General features: G+C 42.2%; 1 protein-coding gene across 2 annotated transcripts in view; it reads right to left on the reverse strand.

Moving 5' to 3' along the window:
• usp24 (ubiquitin specific peptidase 24) overlaps positions 1-25,715 on the reverse strand; it is a 230,396-nt gene that overhangs the window by 69,455 nt on the left and 135,226 nt on the right. For both annotated transcript variants that reach the window (XM_070886744.1, XM_070886743.1), the window contains 9 exons: positions 17,180-17,371; positions 14,571-14,688; positions 14,275-14,419; positions 10,991-11,110; positions 9,042-9,170; positions 6,578-6,676; positions 6,412-6,494; positions 3,756-3,897; positions 917-1,036 (listed from right to left, as the gene is read on the reverse strand). In XM_070886744.1, coding sequence (XP_070742845.1) covers positions 917-1,036; positions 3,756-3,897; positions 6,412-6,494; positions 6,578-6,676; positions 9,042-9,170; positions 10,991-11,110; positions 14,275-14,419; positions 14,571-14,688; positions 17,180-17,371 — 1,148 coding nt within the window. The remainder of the gene's footprint in view (positions 1-916; positions 1,037-3,755; positions 3,898-6,411; positions 6,495-6,577; positions 6,677-9,041; positions 9,171-10,990; positions 11,111-14,274; positions 14,420-14,570; positions 14,689-17,179; positions 17,372-25,715) is intronic.

Consider the following 25,715-nt stretch of genomic DNA (forward strand, 5'->3'; position numbering starts at 1 on the left):
ATGTCACCAGCCACTCCCATTAACATCCACTGTGAACCAGAGAATTTGCTCATTACCATGGCCAATTACAGTGAGACCCTGGGATTGAAAAGCGAGCCCATGCCACTATATGCTGGTTCACTGGAATGTACCACATGCCACCATGTGATTCTCTTCAGTTTTGATAGGCAGACTGAATATACACATTAGACTAACACTCAGGCTATAAACCAATAGGTAATTTATTTTAATGTAGATTAGATAGGAGAACAGTAGAACAATACTCAGCACAAAACATAAAAACATTAGAAACACTTCCTTGGGCTCTTTCTCATCAGGCATTGAACTTTGTAAACAGATGCTCACAAAGGTTCTGGTCACAGTTGTTTACCAAAATGATGACAGAAGCATTGATCACACTCTTTATGCACATGCCTGAGCCATGTTTTTACCCCAGACACAGCTAGTAATCTGGAATCACGACCCAGGATGTCGCTCATCCAGGAGGTTTTGGATTGAATGTGATGCCAATTTCATTGCTTTGTGCCAAATACATTGAATAATCTGCCAGACAGGACCCAACTATGTACAATAGCTCCAATCAGACGATTCATAGCAAAGCCCTCCAGAACTACTCCAGGCTTGCTAAGAGGTGCGACTACGAGCCAATGAGTAATGCAAATTCCCTCGTTTGCAGAAAATAATGAGTAATAACCGATTTTAATTTGGGCATACTGTTAGTAGTAATAAAAAAGCAAATGATTAATTTAATATAGACCAAAATATATTTCAGTCAGATTGTTCCATAATTTTGTCCATTTGGACGATGACATACTTATTTGTATATGGAAGTTGATTGAATGAGAAATAGTAATATTGTTTGTTCATTTTCTATCCCCTTAAAAGAGTTAGCACTATATACAGGCTATACATTTACCCGTATTTGTTCATCGTACTTGATAGAACGCCCACTTTCCCAGTCGAATCCGAATCTCATTAAATGGATGACTAACACATTGGGTAGAGACTTGATGCACATTCGCTTCACTGTTGTCCTCTAGAAGAAAAAAAACACAAAAGGAACAGTGTATTGCATAGCACCCTTACACCAGAGGAAAAAGATCCACACATCGTCCAGTCTCTATGTTGTTAAATATATCTGCTGACTGCGGTTATTAAAGGGAAACAGAAATGTGGCCATTCCCATTTTCAAACTTGGATAGTGCAAGATTCAGTTCCATAATTCAACAAATGTTGTACCATAGTGGAATCTTTACTGAACAATAACTTGCATTTATATAGCCTCTTTAACATAGAAACTATCCAAGGCACAACAAGGCGGCTTAATCAGAAAACTGGAGGCCAAACCAAAGGAGGAGATATTGGAAAGGGTGACAAAAAGCTTGATCAAAGAGGTGGTTTTTAAGGAGGGTCTTAAAGGAAGAGAGGGAGGTGAATAGGTTTAGGGAGGATTTCCAGAGTGTGGGGCCTAGACGGCTGAAGGCATAGCTGCCAATGGTGGGGTGAAGGGAAGGAGGGATGAACAAAAGGCTAGAGTTGGAGGAATGGGAGATTGTAGGGCTAAAGGAGGTTACAGAGAAAGGGAAGGACGAGGCCATGAAGCAATTCAAATAGAGATGTGAATTTAAAATAGAAACATTGGGGGATCAAGCACCAATGCAGGTCATCAAGGATGGGGCGATAGATGAATGGGACCTGGTGCAGGGTAAGAAACAGGCAGCAGAATTTTAGATGAGCTGAAGTTTATGGAGGGGGGAGAATGCGAAGCTGCCCAGGAGAGTGTTGAACAGTCGAGAATGGAGATGACAATGGATGAATTTTCCAGTGGCGGAAGGTCGGAGGCGAGTGAAAGTAGTCTTTGTGATTGGGTCAGAAGCTCACTTAAAATGCAATGATATATGTCACCACAATAAAAAGAAATCAGAATTGTGTTATATGTGGTTCAAATGCTGAAACCCCCGAGATGGAATTGCCAGAAAATCACATCAACAAAACTAAGTTTCCTTCTGTAGGCCTCAACAGGACTGCTGTTGGCTGTTTTGAACATTTTTTCCCTGGATTTCAGATATTTTTACCACATTTGTTTTACCAACAAACATCATAGAAAATGAGTAAATTTTTCTATAACTCATTAGAGAATGAATTGGCATCTTGTGAGATCCTATGCCACAAAACATCTTGCAATCTTGCATGATGTGGTTCCATGGCAATTGAAACGATACACAGCAAACAATTCAATATCAATTAACATTTGTTCAAAATATATCAAAAATTAATTCTAAATACAAAATGCTTCGCAAGAAATTGTAATAGAGCAATCCAATCTTTTCTTTCATGTTTATATCATATCTGATGGTCACAGTATAATCAATTTCTAACTCAGTTACTTTACTTAAGCACTTTACTTAAAAACATGAGAGAAAATGCTGTTATATGTTGCGATATAGGAGGATGGGGAATTCAAATTTTAACATGTTGGATGAGACGTTAAACCGAGGTCCCGTCTGCTCTCTCAGGTGGATGTAAAAGATTCCATGGCACGATTTCGAAGAAAAGCAGAGAAGTTATCCCTGGTGTCCTCGCCAATATTTATTCATCAATCAACATCACAAACAAATTACCTGGTCATCATCACATTGCTGTTTGTGGGAGCTTGCTGTGCGCAAATTGGCTGCCAAGTTTCCCACATTACAACAGTGACTACGCTCCAAAAGTACTTCATTGGCTGTAAAGCGCTTTGAGACATCCGGTGGTTGTGAAAGGCACTATATAAATCCAAGTCTGTCTGTGCAGGACCCCAGTATTGTTTTGCATGAACTGGGTGAAGGGCAAGCAGGGCTTAGTGTGGGATAGGCTACAGTGGCTGCATTTTGGATCTGTTGGCATTTGTAGAGGATGGGAGACCAACAAGGAGGCCAACTGGTCAAATAAGAGTCTAGGGGTTAAAAAGCATGGATACGGGGTGGGATGACACTTTTATCAGACAAAAGGTTATGTCTGAATGCTAACCATCTTTATATTTAGGTTGTATGTTTTTATCTCCGATATCCGGCAATTGCTTTTTCTTGTAGTTCTCCCCATTTTGCCTCGTCTTGGCATCATGTTCGACCCACATTACATCAATCACCAGGACAGCCCATTTCCATCTGTAAAACACTGACAACCTCCACCCCATATCCATGCTTTTGTCACCTCTAGACTCGATTTGACCAGTTCGTCTGCCATCCTCCACAAATGCCAACTAGGCTAAAATACAGCCGCCTGTATCCTGTCCCACACTAGGTCCAGTTTGTTTTTCACTCTTTTCTTGCAAATACTGAGGTGCTATACCCCATGTTAAAATGTGAACTCCCCATTATCCTCTTCAAATCCATCCATAGCCTTGCTCTGCCCTATCTCAGCAACCCCCTCCAGCCTTGTGTCCTCTCTCACAACTTTGGTCTTTTAAAAACTAAACAAATTCAATTCTACTGCTAAAATGTATAAGGTTTCCAGTACCCAAACTTCAGATACAGTTCTCACCATATCAGATTTAAACTTCTAGCCCTTTGTTGCTGACTTTCTCACATTCAATTCTGGAAACGGTCAGAAAACAGTTTTTTGTGCAAGGTCCACCAACATGGCCTCTGGATACTACCAAGATAACATTAGGGTAATCTGTTTGAAAATCCCTCATTTAACTCCTAATCAATGTGAACTGCTACGCTCAGCAGTTATAAAAACTCTGCTGAGTTTTAGCATTTCAATAACTTTACCTTTTCTTTACACTTCTCACAGTAGTACGCATTGCCTCCTTCAAGCACCTCGCCTCTCACAAACTGATCCAGTGAGATCTCTAGGCTTTGGCAGGATGTCACTCCCAGGTTCAGTGCCATGAAAGCTTCCTCACGCTCATATCTACAGGGAAAGTTGATTAGAAACTCAAATTGTAATGGAAAACATCTACGGTCATATTTAGCTAGCATTTGTTAGCTCTGAAAACAATAAGTGTTGAGGATGTATCTTATTCCATTAGTTAAAAGCAAAGCCTGAAATAAATTTGACAACATACCTTTGGCACACAAATGAAAGTCGTCACCCAACTGGGGAATGACTGAGATTAAAGAGCATTTAGCAATTCACAATTCTTTTGAAGGAGGTTGCACAAGAATGATTTGCTACAGGCGGACAAGCTTCAAGTACACTAGGTTGGAGGAAAATCAAGAGAGACTCAAGGTTGGAAGGGAACGCTGAAGGTGGGATGCTCAACTGCATTCAAGAAACTGTGCCAAATTTTGATCTTTGTGAAGTGTTTGGGGTAATTTTATGTTAAAAACAGGGACCGAGTGTAACGTAGCCAAGTTTACTGACAATACAAAGATAGGAGGAAAAGCAGTGTCTGAGGAGGACACAAAAAAATCTGCAAAAGGACATAGACAGGCTAAGTGAGTGGGCAAAAATTTGGCAGATGGAGTATGTCAGAAAGTGTGAGGTCATGCACTTTGACAGATAAAGTCAAAGAGCAAGTTATTATTTAAATGGAGAAAGATTGCAAAGTGCTGCAGTACAGCGGGACCTGGGGGTACTTGTGCATGAAACACAAAAGATTAGTATGCAAGTACAGCAAATGATCAGGAAGGCCAATGGCCTTTATTGCAAAGGGGATGGAGTATAAAAGCAGGGAAGTCTTGCTACAGTTATACAGAGTATTGGTGAGGCCACACCTGGAATACTGGTGGTTTCCATATTTACGAAAGAATATACTTGCTTTGGAGGCAGTTCAGAGAAGGTTCATTAGGTTGATTCCAGAGATGAGGGGGTTGACTTATGAGGAAAGGTTGAGGAGTTTGGGCCTCTACTCATTGGAATTCAGAATGAGAGGTGATCTTATCGTAAAAGATTATGAGGGAGCTTCACAAGGTGGATGCAGAGAGGATGTTTCCACTGATGGGGGAGACTAGAACTAGAGGGCATAATCTTAGAATAAGGGGCCGCCCATTTAAAACTGAGATGAGGAGACATTTTTTCTGAGGGTTGTAAATCTGTGGAATTCGCTGCCTCATTGAATAAATTTAAGACAGAAATAGAGTGTTTCTTAAACGCTAAGGAAATAAGGGGTTATGGGAAGCGGGCAGGGAAGTGGACCCGAGTCAGTGATCGGATCAGCCATGGTGGAGCAGGCCCGAGGGGCCGCATGGTCTACTCCCATTTCTTATGTTCATGGAATTACATAAATTGTAAGCTGTCTCTTGGAAATACAGGTTGTACCTCTACAGTTCGGACCCCCTAATCTGAAAACATCCGTGGTTCGGCTTCAGTGCCGGTGTGGGTGACCTCCCGGTTTCCCATGCTGTTCAGTGAGGTAAGCGGGCTGGCCAAGGAAAGGGAAGGGAAGGGCAGGCGGCTGACTGAGGCACCAAAGCTGGGTCTGAGGGAGAGGAGGGTTTAAAAAAGGGATTGTAGCCAATGACTAAATGCTGTGCAGTAGCCTTCTGCGCAGCACATGCGCACAAAGCTTCCGGGTCGTTGATCCCAACCACGTCACACCCTGCGACTGGATTGAATAGATTTGCGCATGCACACAAAAAATGCTCAAATCCTGCTTCATGGTCGGGACCCGACAGCCGCCTCCATCTTGTTTCGAACTGCCTGGAGCTGGGGGGGTGGGGGGGGGGAGGGGGGAGGAGGTTGGAGACACAACCATTAAAAAAAAAGAGCAAACCAGCAGAGAGAGAGAGCGAGGCCAGAGTTTCACAGCCAGAGCATGGCGGAGGCATTCAGGAGCCCAGGCGCTGTCATCAGGTACCGATAAGCCGAGGCTAGGTGTGACCTCCCATGTTTCAGAAAATTCTCTGTTCTGGCACCGGTCAGGTCCCAAGGGTGCCAGACCAGAGGTCCAACCTGTAATACCTTTTAGCCACAGTGACTAACGGACACCATGCAGGCCCAAAGCAATTTTGCTACTATTATCCTGCAAAGAACTTCCCCAACCACAGAGTATTGAAATGAAGGTAATAGTAATTAAAAAGGCATATAGGACTTTATACTCAGGCTGGTAGCAGGCAAGGTCCTGCTCATGAATGTGCTGTGTGCAGGCTGGCCAAAGGGAGAAGCTAAAAATATTTAATGAAGGTTGAGAATCCTCCCCGACTCCCCCCACCTCCCTCCCAGCGTCCTCATACAACTTAGCAGTTACCTTTAGAATGGCTTTGTAGAAGTCTGAGAGAATGTTGCTTACCCCACGATGAAATGGTCTAGGATGGTTAGATATTTAAGTACAATAATTTCCTCCTAGGCACTCAAAAACCTTGCAAAGATTAAGCTGCAGTATTCTTCTCTGCATAAAATCTTCAACAATTTGTTACATCTTGGGGTTAGTTTTCTGTTTATTGAAAAACATGGTTATTAACCTATGAAGAAAAAGCTACTGACCTGTGAGGACAATCTTTGCAGATCTTCTGATCAGAGAAGATGCCCTGGAAAGTATTCTTAAAAAACTGTTCGCGTCCAAGTTTCTGTCAAGATACAAAAGTATTGTGAATTGATCATAAAAACTAAATACATGAGAATCTGTATATGCCCAAGCGCTGTCATATACCTTAAGGTGTTCATCCAGCTGGTCTATTAGACTGGTAAAAAACTCATATGCATCTTGCTGCTCACGTACATACAGCTCCTTATTCCACATTTTAAAAATCTGAGGAGAGAATAGGTAGGCATCCCAAAAATTTAATACAATATTTGCTAAAGTTCTCAGTGTAATTTGCTAAAACAGTATCTGGACAACAGTCTATTTTATAATTTACATGTACATTTATTTACTCTCCTCCTTCTCTTCAAAACACAAACTTAACTCAGCAAAGACAGAAGGTAGACAAACTGTTTTCCAGTCTCTCCCTGTGCACTCAGCTAATAGTAGGGTTGCAACTGTGACTCATTCAAATTTTCTTTCCTCTGAGGACATGGCTGAGATTAGGAACGCGGGGTAGGAACAATTGGAGGTGAAGAACAAGCCATGAAATGGGAAAAGACCATTTGATTTATTGGAGTGTCAGAAGAGCAGGAAATTACTGTGGTAGGGTGGGACAAAATCATGGTGATTTGAAGAAAAGGACAAGGATTGTCAAGTCAATTTGCTGCAGCAACCAGCAAGCCTTACTCAGGGTAGAAGTGGTGGAGTGCAGATGAGGGCTTGTGTTCCAGTATTTTGGATGTGTTGTCTCTTGTGAAAACGGTAAAACTAAAGTTTTGGCAACAGATATTGAGAAGTGGAGAGAGGAGAGAGAGAGAGAGAGAGAGAGAGAGAGAGAGAGAGAGAGAGAGAGAATGAGGGAAGGTAGCAAATGTAACCCTGTTATTTCAGAGAGCGAGAGCAAGAGAGAAAAAACAAGGAACTACTGACCAATTAGCCTGACATTAGTAGGGAAAATGTTAGAATCTATTAGTAAGGATGTGGTAACAGGGCACTTAGAAAAGAATAATAGGATTGGGCAGAGTCAACACAGATTTATAAAAGGGAAATGTTTGATAAATCTGTTGGGAGTTTTTTGAGATTGTAACTAACAGAATAGATAAGGGGGAACCAGTGGATGTGGTGTATTTGGATTTTCAGAAGGCATTCAATAAGGTGCCACACAAAAGGTTATTAAACAAAATTAGGGCTCATGGGATTGGAGATAATATACTAGCATGGTTTGAGGATTGGTTAACAGACAGAAAACAGAGTAGGAATAAACGGGTCATTTTCAGGTCAGCAGACTATAACTAGTGAGGTACCGCAAGGATCAGTGCTTAGGTCTCAGCTATTCACAATCTATTTCAATGATTTGGATGAGGGGACCAAATGTAATATAAGTTTGCTGATGAAGGGAATCAAGGGATATGGGGAGTGCACAGGAAAGTGGAGTTAAGGTAGATCAGCCATGATCCTATTGAATGGCAGAGCAGGCTCAAAGGGCCAAATGGCCTACTCCTGCTCCTAAGTCTTAAGTTCTTATGTTCTAACAGTATTGGCATTGGATCAGATATGAGGGTTCAGGAATGAGCTGAGATTACAATCAAGGTACTGAACCTAGACTTAGCCTGAGATGGTAAGCCTGAGACTTTTGACTCCATCCATGTTAAACAATTTGACACAGACCATGCAAGTCCTCAGATTCAATCTTTGGGTTATGTCGAGTTAGTGAATCTCAGCCAGGGCAACAGGGACTGAGGAAAAAATAGATTCAGCTAGGGATCATAATCCTGATATGCATCCAGTGATCTCAACTGGAAAGAATGTGGACATCAAGGAGAAAAAAAAAATTTGGGTTTGACTGTGATGGCATCTCATGGTCAAACAATCCACTGACATGTATAGTATAGATTTACACAAGAATGGTTGGTGGGAATAGACACTGAAAGCCTGTTGTGCCACTGAGACTGCACCTCAGGATAGCACTGCCTGGAGGACAGGCATATTAAGGAAGGGAGATAATTTCTTAGCTTGTCCATCGAGATAGTCAAATTTTTAAGTGGAGTTCAGTGTCATTAAAACAGTGTTTGCAGAATCATGACACTGACCCATGCTTAGTTTGAAGGCTTTCACTAATGGGAATGAACGCTCAATGTCACTGCAACCCGACACATTTTCCCCTGTCCTGCACAGCCCCATTCCAGGTCCTACTAGATTTGATCGTATAATTCTGGCTGACATTTCAGTGCAGTGCTGAGTGAGTTCCGTGATCAATACATAATAGGGACCACACTTCAAAAGTAATCAATTTATTGTGTAGCACTCAAACATCCCAAAAATGCGATAAGGTGCTATACAAGTTCAAAAAATATTTGTATCTTAACTCTTCAGCTGCATTTGTTTTGACAAATCTAAAGGTCATAAATCACCTACAAGCCATAATACTCATAAGCTAGGCTTCTCAATATGGCTAAGATGAGGTATTACTTAAACACATACTTCTCAAAAGATTCGTCAAACACACTTCAAATGTATATTACTGAAAAAAATGTCCAGTCAATTAAACACTGAAAATATGACTATACTATATCATCTCTAAGTTTCTAACCTTCCAGAAGGTCTCTGGGACGTAATATTGCAATTTACTTTCCATCAGGTGCCCGAAGAGGGACTGAACCTGATAGAATACATTCTCTTCTGGATTCTCATCATCGTCATCATCTACTGACAGCATTGCCTGTAAGAAGGGGGGAAAAAACAGAAGGAGAGAAAAATTTAAACCAAGGTCTTAGCATGATTTTTTTTTAATGTTTACTAATGTACAGTATCTATTAAAGCACTGAGGGCATCATTCACATGTGTCTGTTCCTTTTTCGTTATTTATTTTAAGAATGTGGGTGCTGTGGCAAGGCTGCTATTTTTTGCCATGGCCCAGAAGGTGCTGGTGGGCCTTATTTGCCCTCCAAGAAGCCTAGCAAGCAAAAGTGAACCACATTGGTGTGGGACTGGAGTCACATTTAGTCCACACGGGGCAAGGATGTTAGCTTTTCTTGATTTAAAAAAAAACAATGCAATAGCTTCAAGGTCACTTTTATTGATACTAGCCTTTTTATTTATTTTCATTCCAGATTTAAAAAAAGACAATTCAAATTTTATACTGCCTTGGTGTGATTTGAACTCACATTCTCTGGATTACTAGTCCAGTGACATAACCACTATGCCAACAAACACATTGGAGGAAAAGGAGAAATTATTTCTGCAAAGTGTTTTTCTAATCTCTCCTCTGATTAATTGGCAACATGCATTGGTCATAGTTACAATCTGTACACCTGTGAAGCCATTGAAGAAAAAAGATAAACACATCATAGTTTTAAGTTTCTGCCTCCTCATCATCCTTCTGGAGACATGTAAACTGACCAGGGAGCAGCTCCACTGACTTGGGTATTGAAATGATATTGAACTTTGAAGTCCGACACTGATCAGTATCCAGAACAAATCAGGATACTAATCATAAGTTAATAGGGTAACGTCAGTGATTTGAGTACATGGATAGCATCAGAAAGTGGTTCCTGGATGGGTTTGATATCTAGTGTCAAGGTATCTGTTGGCAGTGGAGTGCATTCATCGAAAAGTGTTTTTTTAAACTTGGGGAGGTTTTTTTTAAAAATGCATTTGCCCCAAAGTACATTTAAGGGTTTGCTCCAGATTAAAAACATGAGCCCCATTACTTATTCAGGAACTGACAATACATCAACATACGATTTCAGCGATTTACACATAAATTACATTTTTAACCAGGTTTACACACATTTTCCAAATCCAATTCAAAATAAGCATTTATCCAAAACCAGAGCATTAATTACTCTGAAATACATTCACCTGAAGCCATGGCATTTTTGGTCCCAAAGATGTGAATTTTCACCTTTCCTATGTGGAATTACTTCAGTTTAGTACCTCCCTTTTTGACAGCATGTCCAATTAGAAAATCAGTGTGTTGGGAACCATAGGCACAAACCCACATCACCCCTTCATTGAAGAATTTTCACTCAATGTGGGATGTTAGCAGCTCCAAGGTACCAGGTGTAAGCACCCAGATATATCACCATTGGATGCAGAGTACACTCTGCGCTAACTTCAGTACAGCGCCAGTGTGAAATTTGCATTTCTTACACCAACCAACATGGTACCGTGGGCCCATGATCACTCAGCAGTGGTCAAAACATGGCAAAATTAATTTCAGATTCTGGTAAATTAAAAAAATTGAACTAAAACAAAAGTGAACGTTGGTTTTTATTAAAACATTAAGATTGGGTGAAGAAGGAGATTTGATTTTGCAATTCCTGAATCACAGTGCCCAATCTTGTCTGCACTGTCATGAGGGAGAGAGAATCATTCCCCTCGGTCTTGTCTTCATCTGCTAGCTGGCATCCCATGTGCAGCATTAAGCTAAAAGTATGTCATCTGCCCATCTGGGTAGAGAATGGTACATGATTCAGCAGATCAAAAAAGAGAGATCAATAAGGAGGAAACAAATAAAAAAAGTTAAAATGCCATTACCTCCGGTAACCCAGGCTGCATGTAAAGTTGCTGGAATACTGCATTCATATAGCATGTGGCTCCTCCATTCTTCAATCCCACAAACCCAGAGACAGAGCGGCTGTCAACAGGCGGCAAGTACTAAATATAAAAATTTTAAATCAGGTCTCTTCCAAGTGCAGATAATAAAATCTATGAAAACTATGCAAATACATAACAGTTCAAGTAAACAGGAGTTACAAAGCATCAAAAGATTGATTGCGGTATGAAATAAAACTGAACAGCCACATAAAAGAAAGGATTTCCTGCAGAACAGCTACTATTTCCACCAAGGGAAGACTTGCTGATACAAGTTTTAAGACGACAAATCGGAAGAATCATTAGGGTAATGTAAAAACCTGCTGGAAAAATTCAATGTAACCACTCCAAAATAATCCTTAGAACTGACAGTCAGAATTTACCCTGAGGGCTGAGCAACTTCACTTTTTAAAAAAAACCTTGAACTGAGATCAACAAATATTAACAGAAACAATATGGAAGGGAGAAAAGGGACTGCAAGGACTTCAGCATGAACTCATTGCATTTCTATTTTCCAGTTTTGTGAACAATCTCAATGTGTGTGATATATACAAATACAGGTGAGACGTCCAAAATCCAGAAACCTCAGGACCGAGACTGTTCTGGATTCTGGGTATTTCCAGATTTCGAAACGTCTTAGAACATAAGAAATAGGAGGAGTAGGCCATACGGCCCCTTGAGCCTGCTCCACCATTTAATACGCTCATGGCTGATCCGATCATGGACTCAGGTCCACTTCCCTGCCCACTCCCGATAACCCCTTAATACCTTATCGGTTAAGAAACTGTCTAACTCGGTCTTAAATTTATTCAATGTCCCAGCTTCCACAGCGCTCTGAGGCAGCGAATTCCACAGATTTACAATCCTCAGAAGAAATTCCTCCTCATCTCAGTTTTAAATGGGCGGCCCCTTATTCTAAGATTATGCCCCCTAGTTCTAGTCTCCCCCATCAGTGGAAACATCCTCTCTGCATCCACTTTGTCATGCCCCCTCATAATCTGATCCATTTCGATAAGATCACCTCTCATTCTTCTGAATTCCAATGAGTAGAGGCCCAACCTACTCAACCTTTCCTCATAAGTCAACCCCCTCATCTCCGAATCAACCTAGTGAACCTTCTCTGAACTGCCTCCAAAGCAAGTATATCCTTTCGTAAATATGGAAACCAAAACTCCACGCAGTATTCCAGGTGTGGCCTCACCAATACTTTATATAGCTGTAGCAAGACTTCCCTGCTTTTATACTCCATCCCCTTTGCAATAAAGGCCAAGATTCCATTGAACTTCCTGATCATTTGCTGTACTTGCATACTAACCTTTTGTGTTTCATGCACAAGTACCCCCAGGTTCCCACTGTACTGCAGCACTTTACAATTTTTCTCCATTTAAATAATAACTTGCTCTTTGATTTTTTTTCTGCCAATGTGCATGACCTCACACTTCCCAACATTCTTCGCCTGTGCCAGGGAGGGAGGTAGATGGGGGGGTGGGTCGGTCAGGCCAAGGTGGGGGAGTCTGGATTTCGGAACATTTTCCGGTTTCCGGACAACCACACTACGGATCAGCCCGGTGTCAAGATTCTGGAACTTTCCAGATTCTGGACGTTGCACCTGTATTTGTTTGGCGGTAAATATCTATTTAATGGTATTGACATTGCAGAAGTAAAAACAATACTATTGTTACAGCAAAGGACATGAACAGATTTTAATATATTTTGATTAAAGATTATTCCTTGTTAAATAATTCCCTGCTCTATTTAGAAAATGAATGATAGTACCCGTTAAGTCGATTCCAGATGCAATCTGTTTGATCAAGAACCTAAATACCGAGAAAGGTTTAATAGAGCAAAGGAAGGAGATAAAAAACAAACTGTTGTCTGTAAATTACATTAGCTGTCTTAAGTACTTATTCATGCTGCAAAATCCTAGTGGGGATAAAAGATAAAAGATTCACATTGGGGAGGAGTAAAGACTTATATAAGCAAAGTAATTGATCATAACTACAGCAGTAACAGGTTGAAGTCCCCACCCCCGCCCCTTAAAAAACAGCATTTCACGGAGAAAAACTACGCCGAAAAGATAACCTGTAATTCTGGCCGATGCACGGGGCGTCTTCAGCCACAGCGTGGTGCAAAGCTAGGGACGTGCTGGCTAGAGAGAGCCGGCTGGGGGGGGGGGCTAGGGTCCAGCATCGGTTTCAATGCTGGCAGCGTTACGCATGCGCGATGGAGCGGTCGCACACACGCAATGGTTGATTTCAGCCTCCTCCCTCCCTCCACTTCAGATGCCAGCACCCACCACCCCCACCGCCTGCTGCATTGAGCATTCTCCCCCACCCCCACTTAGGATGCCGTGTTCTCCCTCTCCTATCCCAGGCCGAAGGGATTCCAGCATGGACAGCCGCTGCCAACTTTAGTTCTAGGTAAGATTTACTTCAGTTCTTTATTTTTTATTGAATGCTTATTATTTGTTGTGCTTTGTTTGGTGCTTGGTGGTGCTTTAAATGTAGTTACTTGCGCCAATTCCTTAACTCTAGGTAAGGTTTTCCTGTGCGGACAGAAGTGGCAACATATGCTGGCCTAAGTTAGTCTGGAGCAACTATTTGCTGGCTAAACGCCTAAAACCGGGGTAAGTGGCTGGCAACGTCCCCTTTTGAAAAAAAAAACTAAAAACCTAACTAAGTCACTTACACTGACGCAAATTAAATTGCCAGAATTGGAACTAAAGAGATAGTGTAGAAAAATCAAGTTGCTCCAAAAAAAAAGGAGCAACTCCTGGGGAAACTTGGGCCCACGTTTGGCATCTTATTATTGGTCAGTATTGGAGTGTGCTGTACTGCAGATTGGTAAGATGCATGTTCCATGGCTGCGTTAACCACTTGCTGACAAGTTTCTGCTTCAAGGAGGAAGGTACAACAGTGCAAATCAGAGTCCTAAAAGCAAGGTTTTTTTTTTAAATAGGGAAAATGATTCTGCCCTGAGGTGATTAATCCAACATGTTGTATTTTTTGCTTTGTATTCACTGACAGTTTGCATGACATAAATGACCTGGGAATTAAGGAGATACCACCTACATATTAAATTGGCATAAATAGAGCAGGGTAGCAGCCAGATGAGAACTACTTGCTCAAGAGTTACCCAGCCAGCAGCACTTGGGAGACATTCATCAACTCATCAACTTATCAATTACTAGAGGAAATTAAATCAATAAGAGCCAGTACTTCACTTACCTCAAATTCCTTTGTAAGTGCAGGGTCAAACTGGTGGTGCATCGAGAGAAGCTCATTGGAGATAAGCTGGAGGTTACTCAAAGAGCTATCCGCTAACATAACCAGCACCTCATATGCAGCGAGACGACTATTGACTGTACTGCACCTAAAAAGACAGAAGAGAGGCTGGATGATATCAGCATTTATCACTTTGAAACTTCAGATGAAATCTAGCCCAGACTGATGGGACAATAGTTCTGAAACCAGAGTAAACTGCCTGGTTATTACAAGTGTTAAAAGGAACTGGTGTTTCTTACTTTGGATGGAAATCCTGTTGACTAATTGAGCAGCTCCCAGCTGGACTGCTGCTGGTCAAGATGATTTTCGAAGCACGGAACAGGAAGTCTTCCATCAGCTGTTTGATTAATGATGGTCCTGCATAAAATAAATCAGTTCACTAAGACCAAGAGCACTTCATCCCTTGTCTCGTTATTTCAATAAAAGCAAATAAACATTGGATTAGAAGTGGAATTAAATGTTAGTGGAACAGGAGTGCAATGGAGATTTAAACAGTGGAGATGTGGGAACAAATACGCTTGTGTTTCATTTGACTGAAGCAGAACAGGCAACTAGTGTACATGGCAAGGTAGCCTGTACAGGACGTGTGAAAGGACAGGATTGACGGACCAACTGTACTTTTCTTGTTCCATGTGTTTATGATTTTAATTTTGTCTTTATGAACATAGAATGCCAAAAGAAAATGTAGCTCCCACTTTCAAGGAGTCAGCTGAGGAGCAAAGAGACGGAAGTGGACATTATTTTTAGGATGAATTTGTTGTCCTTAATATTGACATGGAAGTGGTATTTTTGTCCATTTGAGTTGCTGGAGTGCAGTGACTAAAATAATTCAGTGATATTTGTATCCCATGCTCGTAATGTAGGTTACCTATTTTTCCATGCTCTCTTCATGAAGCTGGACACAATGAAATGTTCCACAAGGAACCCTTCTCTTAGGGTGGGTACAAAAGTACTAATCGTATCATTTGGACACATACCAAACTTGGTTCAAGTCCAAGATCAGAAAGGTGGTATAGGATTGCAAAACAAAAACCTAAACAATCAGTTCATGTCACTCGAGGAATTGTGATTAGACTAATAGTGTGGAGTTGTATTACCTTCGACAACCATTCTTTCCTCCGCTAACAGTGCTACTCCATTTTTGTACTGTTCACAAGACATAAAAGAATGGAGGAAAACAGCAAAGGAAGCAGTTGTCCACACGAGATAAAAGAGTCATAAAGTGAGCCTTGATCCCTGTCTCTAAAACAGATAACCCCACATTATGAACAGGTGATCGAGAAGCTCAGGTTAGAGTCCACTAGTGACAATGGACCAAAGGCTCTGCCCACAACATTGCCACCACACACAACTTCTGCCAGGTGTGCAAAAGAGCACTTTGGCGCTTCTGGTACCAGAGATGTAATCGTCGAGGGATATAATGACAGGTCTCAAAAACCCTCCGTCTGCATCATATAAAAAGCACAGGATAGCTATGAGTTCTAGTTAAGCTGCGAGTCTGCGCAGCAGTCTGAAGGTTCCGTGCAGGCCGCTCACTGGCTCTTAAATGGAAAAATGCACATGCACGGAAATTTGAATGAGCCGTGCAGCCCGTTAAAGGGGCAGCACACTCCCCAAAAAAATTTAGAGGGAACATTGTATGAGACTAATGTCTTTTATGTTGTGACATTACTTCCCGATTATTGTATGCAACCCAAATTTATCTTCATGGCACACAAAGGATGCAAATGAATTGCAATGTTTACTTGTATATTGACAAGTCTCAACAGGATGGGATGGCACGATTGCAACAACTGGACACTCCATAGCTGTAAAGCTTTTACTTAGAATTACATTCACAAAAGTGATGAGTATCACATTACCATCTACTGGCAAAGAACCATACTACACAAATCTTTGCCATTTAAAAATATGCAACAACCCAGGAAAGATGGAAATTTCTACCTTTAGGTCTGAGCCGGTTAACGGAGGAGCCCTGAAGGCACTTAAGGAAGGTTAATTTCACTGAGCTAAGATACACTAAGCAAACATTGCTTCCCTCCACTTTCCCCACCCTACATATATTCCACAAAAACCTCTATAGGTCAAGGGACAAGGTGACAGAGTCTCAGCACTGTACAACCTCACAGCTACAATTAATGCTATTCATTGGGCATTTATAGCACTGAGAATGGTTACTATCCTTTATTAAGCTCCTTAACCAACTGGATATGTATTTTTTTAATCTTCCCCTTAATTTCTCCACCTCGAGCTCAAAGGCATGTCATTTGATCCTAAGTACTGCAAATCCCACTCGACAACTAGACATCAGAGATAATCCCCCATTGGCCAACCACCTGATTTTCATCCTTACGCACAAGTATTGCTCTGCATCCCCAGATGATCTGGTTCAGATCATGTGTTGGTACACTAACACACTGTAAATAGTCATTCCTTTCCCACTCATTAGCTTGCAATCTCCATCACCAATGTTTTATTCTTAGCTAATAGAAGATATATATACTACAGGATACTTCTCCCTCGAGTATGATGATAACAAACTAAACCCATTACACAACTGGTCTCCAGATTTTGGTTACTGACATCGCTGGTTTTCATTTACAGGACAACATGTAACACCAATTTGGTCACAATTAATGTAATTTGTGAGTATTTTCCCCACCAATGCTTCTTACACAACATGATGCCAACGCATAAGAGAAAGTCATCGGTAAGCTAGAGGTCGGAGCCATATGATCTAAGAGACAAGTCTCAAATCTGCTAGTTAGCTTCTTTAGAATGATATGAAGATAGATTCGATATTATAATGCACATTTCCAATAGTTCTTGTAAAATAAATTGAAGTTACCAAGCAATTCCTTCTCTGGGCCGCTGAGTGACAGTAGAGTTTTGATAAGGCGCAGATGTCCCGCAAGCAGAACATTATCTGACTCGCTGGTCTCTGATTCAGCAGTCCAAGTGGGCTCAAAGTTGTCAAGCCAGTTAACCTCATCTTCTAACATGGCTGCAGGGCTAATATGAAGCTGTTCCATTTCTGAAGCTAAAAAGAAAGAGACGATTAAGTTCAATACTGATGACCTTATGGCTGAAAAATAGTCTCAAAACAACACTGATATTTCTGAGTACCACAATCAGGTTCAACACTGTTTCCATTATATCTGAATTCAGCCCCGACAGATGAGAAACAAGTATCTTCCCTCCCCAATCCATGCAACACTCCCAAGTTAAATGTTTAGGAATAAGAACCGAAGAAATAGGAGCAGGAGTAGGCCATACGGCCCCCCTTGAGCCTGCTCTGCCATTCAATAAGATCATGGCTGATCATTGACCTCAACTCCACTTTCCCGTCCGATCTCCATATCCCTCTATTCCCCTAGACCCCCAAAATCTATCTTAGCCTTGAATATAGAAACATAGAAAATAGGTGCAGGAGTAGGCCATTCGGCCCTTCGAGCCTGCACTGCCATTCAATAAGATCATGGCTGATCATTCCCTCAGTACCCCTTTCCTGCTTTCTCTCCATATCCCTTGATCCCTTTAGCCATCAGAACCATATCTAATTCCCTCTTGAATATATCCAATAAACTGGCATCAACAACTCTCTGCGGTAGAGAATTCCACAGGTTAACAACTCAGTGAAGAAGTTTCCCCTCATCTCGGTCCCAAATGGCTTACCCCTTATCCTTAGACTGTGACCCTTAGTTTTGGACTCCAACATCGGGAAGTCTTCCTGCATCTAACCTGTCCAGTCCTGTCAGAATTTTATATGTTTCTATGAGATACCCTCTCATTCTTCTAAACTCCAGTGAATACAGGCCCAGTCGATCCAGTCTCTCTTCATAAGTCAGTCCCGCCATCCCAGGAATCAGTCTGGTGAACCTTCGCTGCACTCCCTCAATAGCAAGAACGTCCATCCTCAGATTAGACGACCAAAACTGAACAATATTCCAGGTGAGGCCTCACCAAGGCCCTGTACAACTGCAGTAAATCCACGCTGCTCCTTTACACAAATCCCCTAGCTATGAAGGCCAACATGCCATTTGCCTTCTTCACTGCCTGCTGTACCTACATGCCAACTTTCAATGACTGATGTACCATGACACCAAGGTCTCATTGCACCTTCCCTTTTCCTAATCTGCCACCATTCAGATAATATTCTGCCTTCCTGTTTTTGCCACCAAAGTGGATAACCTCACATTTATCCACAATATACTGCATCTGCCATGCATTTGCCCACTCACCTAACCTGTCTAAGTCACCCTGCAGCCTCTTAGCATCCTACTCACAGCTCACACCGCCACCCAGTTTAGTGTCATCTGCAAACGTGGAGATATTACATTCAATTCCTTCATCTAAATCATTGATGTATATTGTAAATAGCTGGGGACCCAGCACTGAACCCTGCGGCACCCCACTAGTCACTGCCTGCCATTCTGAAAAGGACCAGCTTATCCCGACTCTCTGCTTCCTGTCTGCCAACCAGTTCTCTATCCACGTTAATACATTACCCCCAATACCATGTGCTTTAATTTTGCACACTAATCTCTTGTGTGGGATCTTGTTAAAAGCCTTTTGAAAGTCCAAATACACCACACCCACTGGTTCTCCCTTGTCCACTCTACTTCTTACATCCTCAAAAAAATTCTAGAAGATTTGTCAAGCATGATTTCCCTTTCATAAATCCATGTCGACTTGGACCGATTCTGTCACTGCTTTCCAAATGCGCTGCTATTTCATCTTTAATAATTGATTCCAGCATTTTCCCCACTACTGATGTCAGACTAACTGGTCTATAATTCCCTGCTCTCTCTCCCTCCTTTTTTAAAAAGTGTTGTTACATTAGCTACCCTCCAGTCCATAGGAACTGATCCAGAGTCGATATACTGTTGGAAAATGACCACCAATGCATCCACTATTTCTAGGGCCACTTCCTTAACTACTCTGGGATGCAGACTATCAGGCCCTGGGGATTTATCAGCCTTCAATCCCATCAATTTCCCGAACACAATTTCCTGACCAATAAGGATTTCCTTCAGTTCCTCCTTCTCGCTGTACCCTCGGTCCGCTAGTATTCCCAGAAGGTTATATGTGTCTTCCTTCATGAAGTATTTGTTCAGACTCAGCATCCACAGCCGTCTGGGGCAGAGCCTTCCAAAGATTCACAACCCTCCGAGTGAAGAAATTCCTCCTCATGTGTCTTAAATGGCCGACCCCTTATCCTGAGACTGTGCCCCCTAGTTCTAGTCACTCCAGCCAGGGGAAACAACCTCTCAGCATCTACCTCGTCAATCCCCTTCAGAATCTTGTATGTTTCGATGAGATCACCTCACTCTTCTAAACTCCAGAGAACATAGACCTATTCGACACAATCTCTCATCATAAGATAGCCCTCTCATCCCAGGAATAAATCTAATGAACCTCCACTGCACTGCCTCCAAGACAAGTGTATCCTTCCTTAGATAAGGAGACCAAAACTGTATACAGTACTCCAAGTGTGTGATCTCACCAAGGCCCTATAGAATTGTAGCAAGATTTCCTTACACTTGTACTCCAACCCCCCTTGCAAAAAAAGGCCAACGTGCCATTTGCCTTCCTTATTGCTTACTGTACCTGCATGCCAGCTTTGTGTTTCTTGCACAAGGGCACTCAAATCTCTCTGAACACCAACATTTAAAAGTTTCTCACCATTTAAAAAATATTCTGCTTTTTTATTCTTCCTACCAAAGTGAATAACCTCACATTTCCCTACATTATATTCCATCTGCCACCTTACTGCCCACTCACTTAGTCTATCTATATCCCTTTGCAGACTTTGTGTTCTCCTCACAGCTTACTGTCCCACCTAGCTTTGCATCATCAGCAAACTCAGATACATTACACTTGAATTTTAAACCTTGTTCCAAATTGGAGAGATACCAAGGCACAAACTATTCTCAATTTCATTCTAAACTGGCAACCTCATTCAGGGAAACCAAAGAAATGTCTGGTGAGGAAAACAGAAATTAGACAATAATGGTTTTCAGTGATGGAACTTAAAATACATTGTTAATAGTAGAATAGTAGTGCAGGTGAAGCTTTCCCTGCATCCAAACCTATCCTATTCCTGACGGAAGAATGTCTAATGGTGATGTAGAGACTACAGGGTCAAGTTTTGGTCTGAGATGCTTCTATTTTTTTGGAGCAACTGGTTTAGAATGGAGTATCTTAGAAATTGCAATTCTCGGCATTTAGTTTGCTCCAGTTCTAATCAGTTGGAACAGTTTCATTTTGGAACAGATTTTTTTTTTTCCAAAAGAGGGCATGTCCGGCCACTTACGTCTGTCTTGAAAGTTTAGGCAGTGAAAACTTACTCCAAACTAACTTAGAATGGAGTAAGCGTAGATTTTTGTACGCGCAGAAAAACTTTACCTACACTTAGAAAATCAAGCGTAGGTTACAAATCAGGCGTAGGGAACGGTGGGGTTGGGACGGGGAGTTTACAAACATGAAACACATCACTTTTACAAATAAAGAGCCATCATCAACGAGACCTGGGTGTCATGGTACATCAGTCATTGAAGGCTGGCATGCAGGTACAGCAGGCGGTTAAGAAAGCAAATGGCATGTTGGCCTTCATAGCGAGGGGATTTGAGTACAAGGGCAAGGAGGTGTTGCTACAGTTGTACAGGGCCTTGGTGAGGCCACACCTGGAGTATTGTGTACAGTTTTGGTCTCCTAACTTGAGGAAGGACATTCTTGCTATTGAGGGAGTGCAGCGAAGATTCACCAGACTGATTTCCAGGATGGTGGGACTGACATATCAAGAAAGACTGGATCAACTGGGCTTGTATTCACTGGAGTTCAGAAGAATGAGAGGGGACCTCATAGAAACGTTTAAAATTCTGACGGGTTTAGACAGGTTAGATGCAGGAAGAATGTTCCCAATGTTGGGGGAAGTCCAGAACCAGGGGTCACAGTCTAAGGATAAGGGGTAAGCCATTTAGGACCGAGATGAGGAGAAACTTCTTCACCCAGAGAGTGGTGAACCTGTGGAATTCTTGACCACAGAAAGTAGTTGAGGCCAATTCACTAAATATATTCAAAAAGGAGTTAGATGTAGTCCTTACTACTAAGGGGATCAAGGGGTATGGCAAGAAAGCAGGAAGGGGGTACTGAAGTTGCATGTTCAGCCATGAACTCATTGAATGGCGGTGCAGGCTAGAAGGGCTGAATGGCCTGCTCCTGCACCTATTTTCTATGTCTATGTTTCTACAATAAATGATAAATAAATCAATAAATCAACCAATAAATCAATTAAAAAAAATTAAATAAAAATGTTTAAAAAAAAAATTAAGTTTCTGCTCACCGACTGCAGCACCGAGAGCCCTCCAACAGCGTGATGGGATGGGGCCCCCCCAGTGTGTCTGTGTGATTCTCTCTCTCTCTCAGTGTCTGTGTTTCTGACGGGTGGGGGAGAGGGAGAGGGAGAGGGAGAGGGAGAGGGAGAGGGAGAGGGAGAGGGAGAGGGAGAGGGAGAGGGAGAGGGAGAGGGAGAGGGAGAGGAGAGGGAGAGGAGAGGGAGAGGAGAGGGAGAGGAGAGGGAGAGGAGAGGGAGAGGAGAGGGAGAGGAGAGGGAGAGGAGAGGGAGAGGAGAGGGAGGAGAGGGAGGAGAGGGAGGAGAGGGAGGAGAGGGAGAGGGCCAGAGAGGAAGAGAAAGAGGAGGGGGGAGGCTGAACGGGCCTGGCCGACGAGAAGAAGCCGGGCCGAAGACCTCGGGCGGGGCACGACCCCAGCAAGATGCCAGGTAGGCGGGCCCTGCCGAGGGAAGCGGGAGCAGACCGGACTTGAGGGGGGTGGGGGAGGACTGGCAGGCAGCAAAGTGGGAACTGGGGGGAAGCAGCAGGCAGCGGAGTGGGAGCTCGGGGGGGGGGGGGGGGGGGGCGGGCGGTGAGAGCCAGCGGGAGCGTGAGCTGAACAGGGGAGGAATCCGGAGCCAGAGCAGGAGCTGGAGGGAGGTGCAGTCCAATTTTCGCCGCCCCAGTGAGCCCATTCGCCAGGGCTAGGGGCAGCGTGCTTCGGGCCCATCCCACGCAGCCTCGGGCGCCTAGAGCTACTGCACATGCGCGCGCACTGTAGCGTGCATGTGCAGAGGTCCCTGTACTGTTTTCAGCGCAGGTACCTGGCTCCACCCCCCACAGCTTGCGCTGTGCTGCGCCGAGGGCCTGGATCGACCTGAGAGAGTGGAGAATACCGAGGTAAGTTTTCGGCGCGGTTTTGAGCGCGGAAATCAGGTGTGGCTCGCGGGGCTGCGCCGTTGTAGGCGCGGCCCGAAACGTGACCCCTCAAAAACTGTTCCATTTCCCAGCTCTTGTATCTCTTACGTGGAAAGTGTTGAATAATGTAGCAATAATTAACATGAAGCTCTGGAAGTATATATTTCTAATCATTTTAGTGATTCTTTTTGTTTCTAGTTTTACCCTAACCCAATCATGGAAGAAGCATTGCTTGATTTAATTCTGATGAATAAACGTGAACCTTTGGGAAACAGCAAGCACAACATAATTAGGTTTAATGTGGGAACAAAAAAGGATAATGAAAGTTCAAAGATAAAGGTGTTGGACTTAGGAAATAAAAATAAAATTTAGAACTAAGAAGGGATCTGGCCCAAATTAACTGGGCAAAAAAGTTAGCAAACATGACTATGGATTAGCAGTGGGGAATCTTCAAATAAGTGAAAGTTATAATACAAAAAATATATATATTTCTATAGGCCAAAATGGGATGCATCAAAGAATGGAGCTCCATGGATAAATAGAGTCACTAAGATGTCTCACAGGAAGCTCATATTTAGCCATATGGAATAAGAGGATTTGTAGAAGCATAGATAGAAGGTTGGTTGACAGACATGAAACAAGACAGTGGTCAGAGTCTCAAAAAAATGCTTTTCCGTAGTCCCCTCTATGGAAGTACTTCATATTTACACTTATCAAAAAAAACAATGCTCCCATCTTCAAAAAGTGAGCATTTTGCAGAAATTTTAATTAGAAAATAGTCAAAATCCAGAGTGATGACGTAATTGTGAGTTACTTGAATGACCAAGCACAACTGCTGTATGTGTCAGAACCGCGAAATGAGCCAATCACGATCTCTGTACTCGACAGATTAGTCAGTGACTGCATGCACCAAAACATCATTTATTTTTCGGACTCTAGCTTGATTAAATTTTTCATGAGTGTTCATCAGTGGAAATTTACTGGAACTAGAGAAGCTAAAATTGCAGAGAATGCCATCGAAAGTTTAGATCTGGAGCTGGTTATTGCACTAGAAAGATTCACAACAATCCCACATTTGATTGGATATTGGCAATGCTACGTGCGTTTCACTGATAAATCCAAGATCAACAGGGCCAAGAAGCAGCAAGAAAGGGAAAATCAGAACTATGAACATGAGTACACGTGATTTTACAGTATTTCCTATGAAACCGTGTTAGCCTACAAATGTTTCTAGCCAACTTTCATTGCTTGGTTCAATGGTTATGCTGTTTGACACGTTCCATTTTGAGGGCCTGCTTCAGCCCCATACTACTTATTTCTGTCTGACTCTAAACTTCTCACTCTGATCATAACACGCACAAACATAGCAAAAAAATGTTTTTTTTAACCAAGTGTCATTGTCAGTGGGGCTGATTAGAATATCCATTTTATTGTTCCTTCGCAGCCATTGCAGAACCAGTACAGAAAGAAGGGAGGAGTGAAGCTGCCACCAAGGTTTGACTGCTTCCCATTTTCTTCCAGTGCAGTGCTTTCTCTGCAAGAAGGACAAGAACATGTGGGGAGACACAGCCAATGGAGAGATGGAGAGAGATGGAGAGGGGCGCTGGTACAGCATTAGACTAAAACGGCAAGTAAGCTGCTCCTTGCAGCAGAAACCCGCAAAGATGAGGCAATCCTGTTGCATATCCGTGGACAAGATCTTGTTGCCCTAGCTGCTGCTACCAGAGGTTTACCAGATTTTTGACCAGAAAGGAGCAGGAAGACCCTCCAGAAGGCAACCTCTACCAGACAGGATATAGGCACTTCTGTGATACAGTGATAGAGGGCAGGATTGTAAAGAACCATGAAGTTCTTAGAATGACAAAGCTGAACAGTTTGTTTAAGAAATGCATTTTTGAGAGGGTATTGATGCTTCTTATAAAGTGTATAATCTGAAACATAGAATGCAGAAATCTTATCCTTTCCTGAAATTTGGCAGATCACACAGTAATGAGAGTGATCTTGTTTTTGTAGAAGATCTTGCAACAGAAGTTGTTGTTGAGGAGGCAGAGATTTATTTTCAGAAACAAGCACATATACAGCATGCCAATTACCAGTCTGCAATTCACAAGCCATGTCTTGAGAACATGCCAGAAATCCCATCTTCAAAGGACCATGGATGGAAACTTGATGTACTGGTCACAGACTGGATGACACTTCCTCCAGCACCAGCAAGTGTAATGGAGCTTGCACATTGTTCATGCAAAAAGACCCAGTGTGCACAAGGTGCTCGTCTTCTCAACAAACTACCTGGCACCGATATCCGCGCATGTGTAGGTTGAGAGAATGTTGCATTTTTGCCCGAGTCTTCTCGGGCTAAGGAAACAGATATTCGTGATTCTGATGATGATTCATAGATATGTATTTCTTTTCAGCCTCTAACTTTTTTCAGATCTATTTTGTTTTTTTCAGTATTTGTATCTTTAAAAAAAGAAATCAATACTACATGGTATTACTTTTATTATAATTATTATAATTATTATAATTATTATGGTTGACAAATAAATGCAGGTGTCCTTCTGAAATGTCAATAAGTGTGTATGAAATAAATGGTTGCTATGGTATATTTCTTTCTTAGCAACGGAAATGAAATCAAGACTTAGATTTATGTATAACTGCACCGTATGATGCGCCCAGACCGCAGATGTCCTCTGATATTTCTTTTTACCAATTCTTACACTATCCATGCTTAAAATGTAGCAGTAGCGCTGACATGTCACAGTTGCTAGGGAAAAGAAAGTCCATAGCAACCATTTTTATGTTTTTCTTTGTTTTTGGCCATTTTTCGGTAACACTCAATTTTCAGGCATGGGACCATCTGATTTTTGCTTCAGATTCACATGTTTAACATATTTAGCATGGTTCTAGATACTTCCCACATGGACACTACAGAACAAAAAATCTAGGCAAGAAAACAGGCTTCAGCCCACGGTCTACAAAGGGTTAATAGGTTATGCTAACGGTTATACTATGCGCAATTTTGGCATTGCATTATAAACTGGACATTGAAGCCAAGCAGAGCATACCGTGTAGATCCCACAAGAATATCTGATGAGAAATTATAGAAATTAAGATAGACCAAAGATACTGGGA

The sequence above is a fragment of the Pristiophorus japonicus genome, chromosome 8, assembly GCF_044704955.1.
Source record: "Pristiophorus japonicus isolate sPriJap1 chromosome 8, sPriJap1.hap1, whole genome shotgun sequence".
NCBI classification, from domain to species: Eukaryota; Metazoa; Chordata; class Chondrichthyes; family Pristiophoridae; genus Pristiophorus; species Pristiophorus japonicus.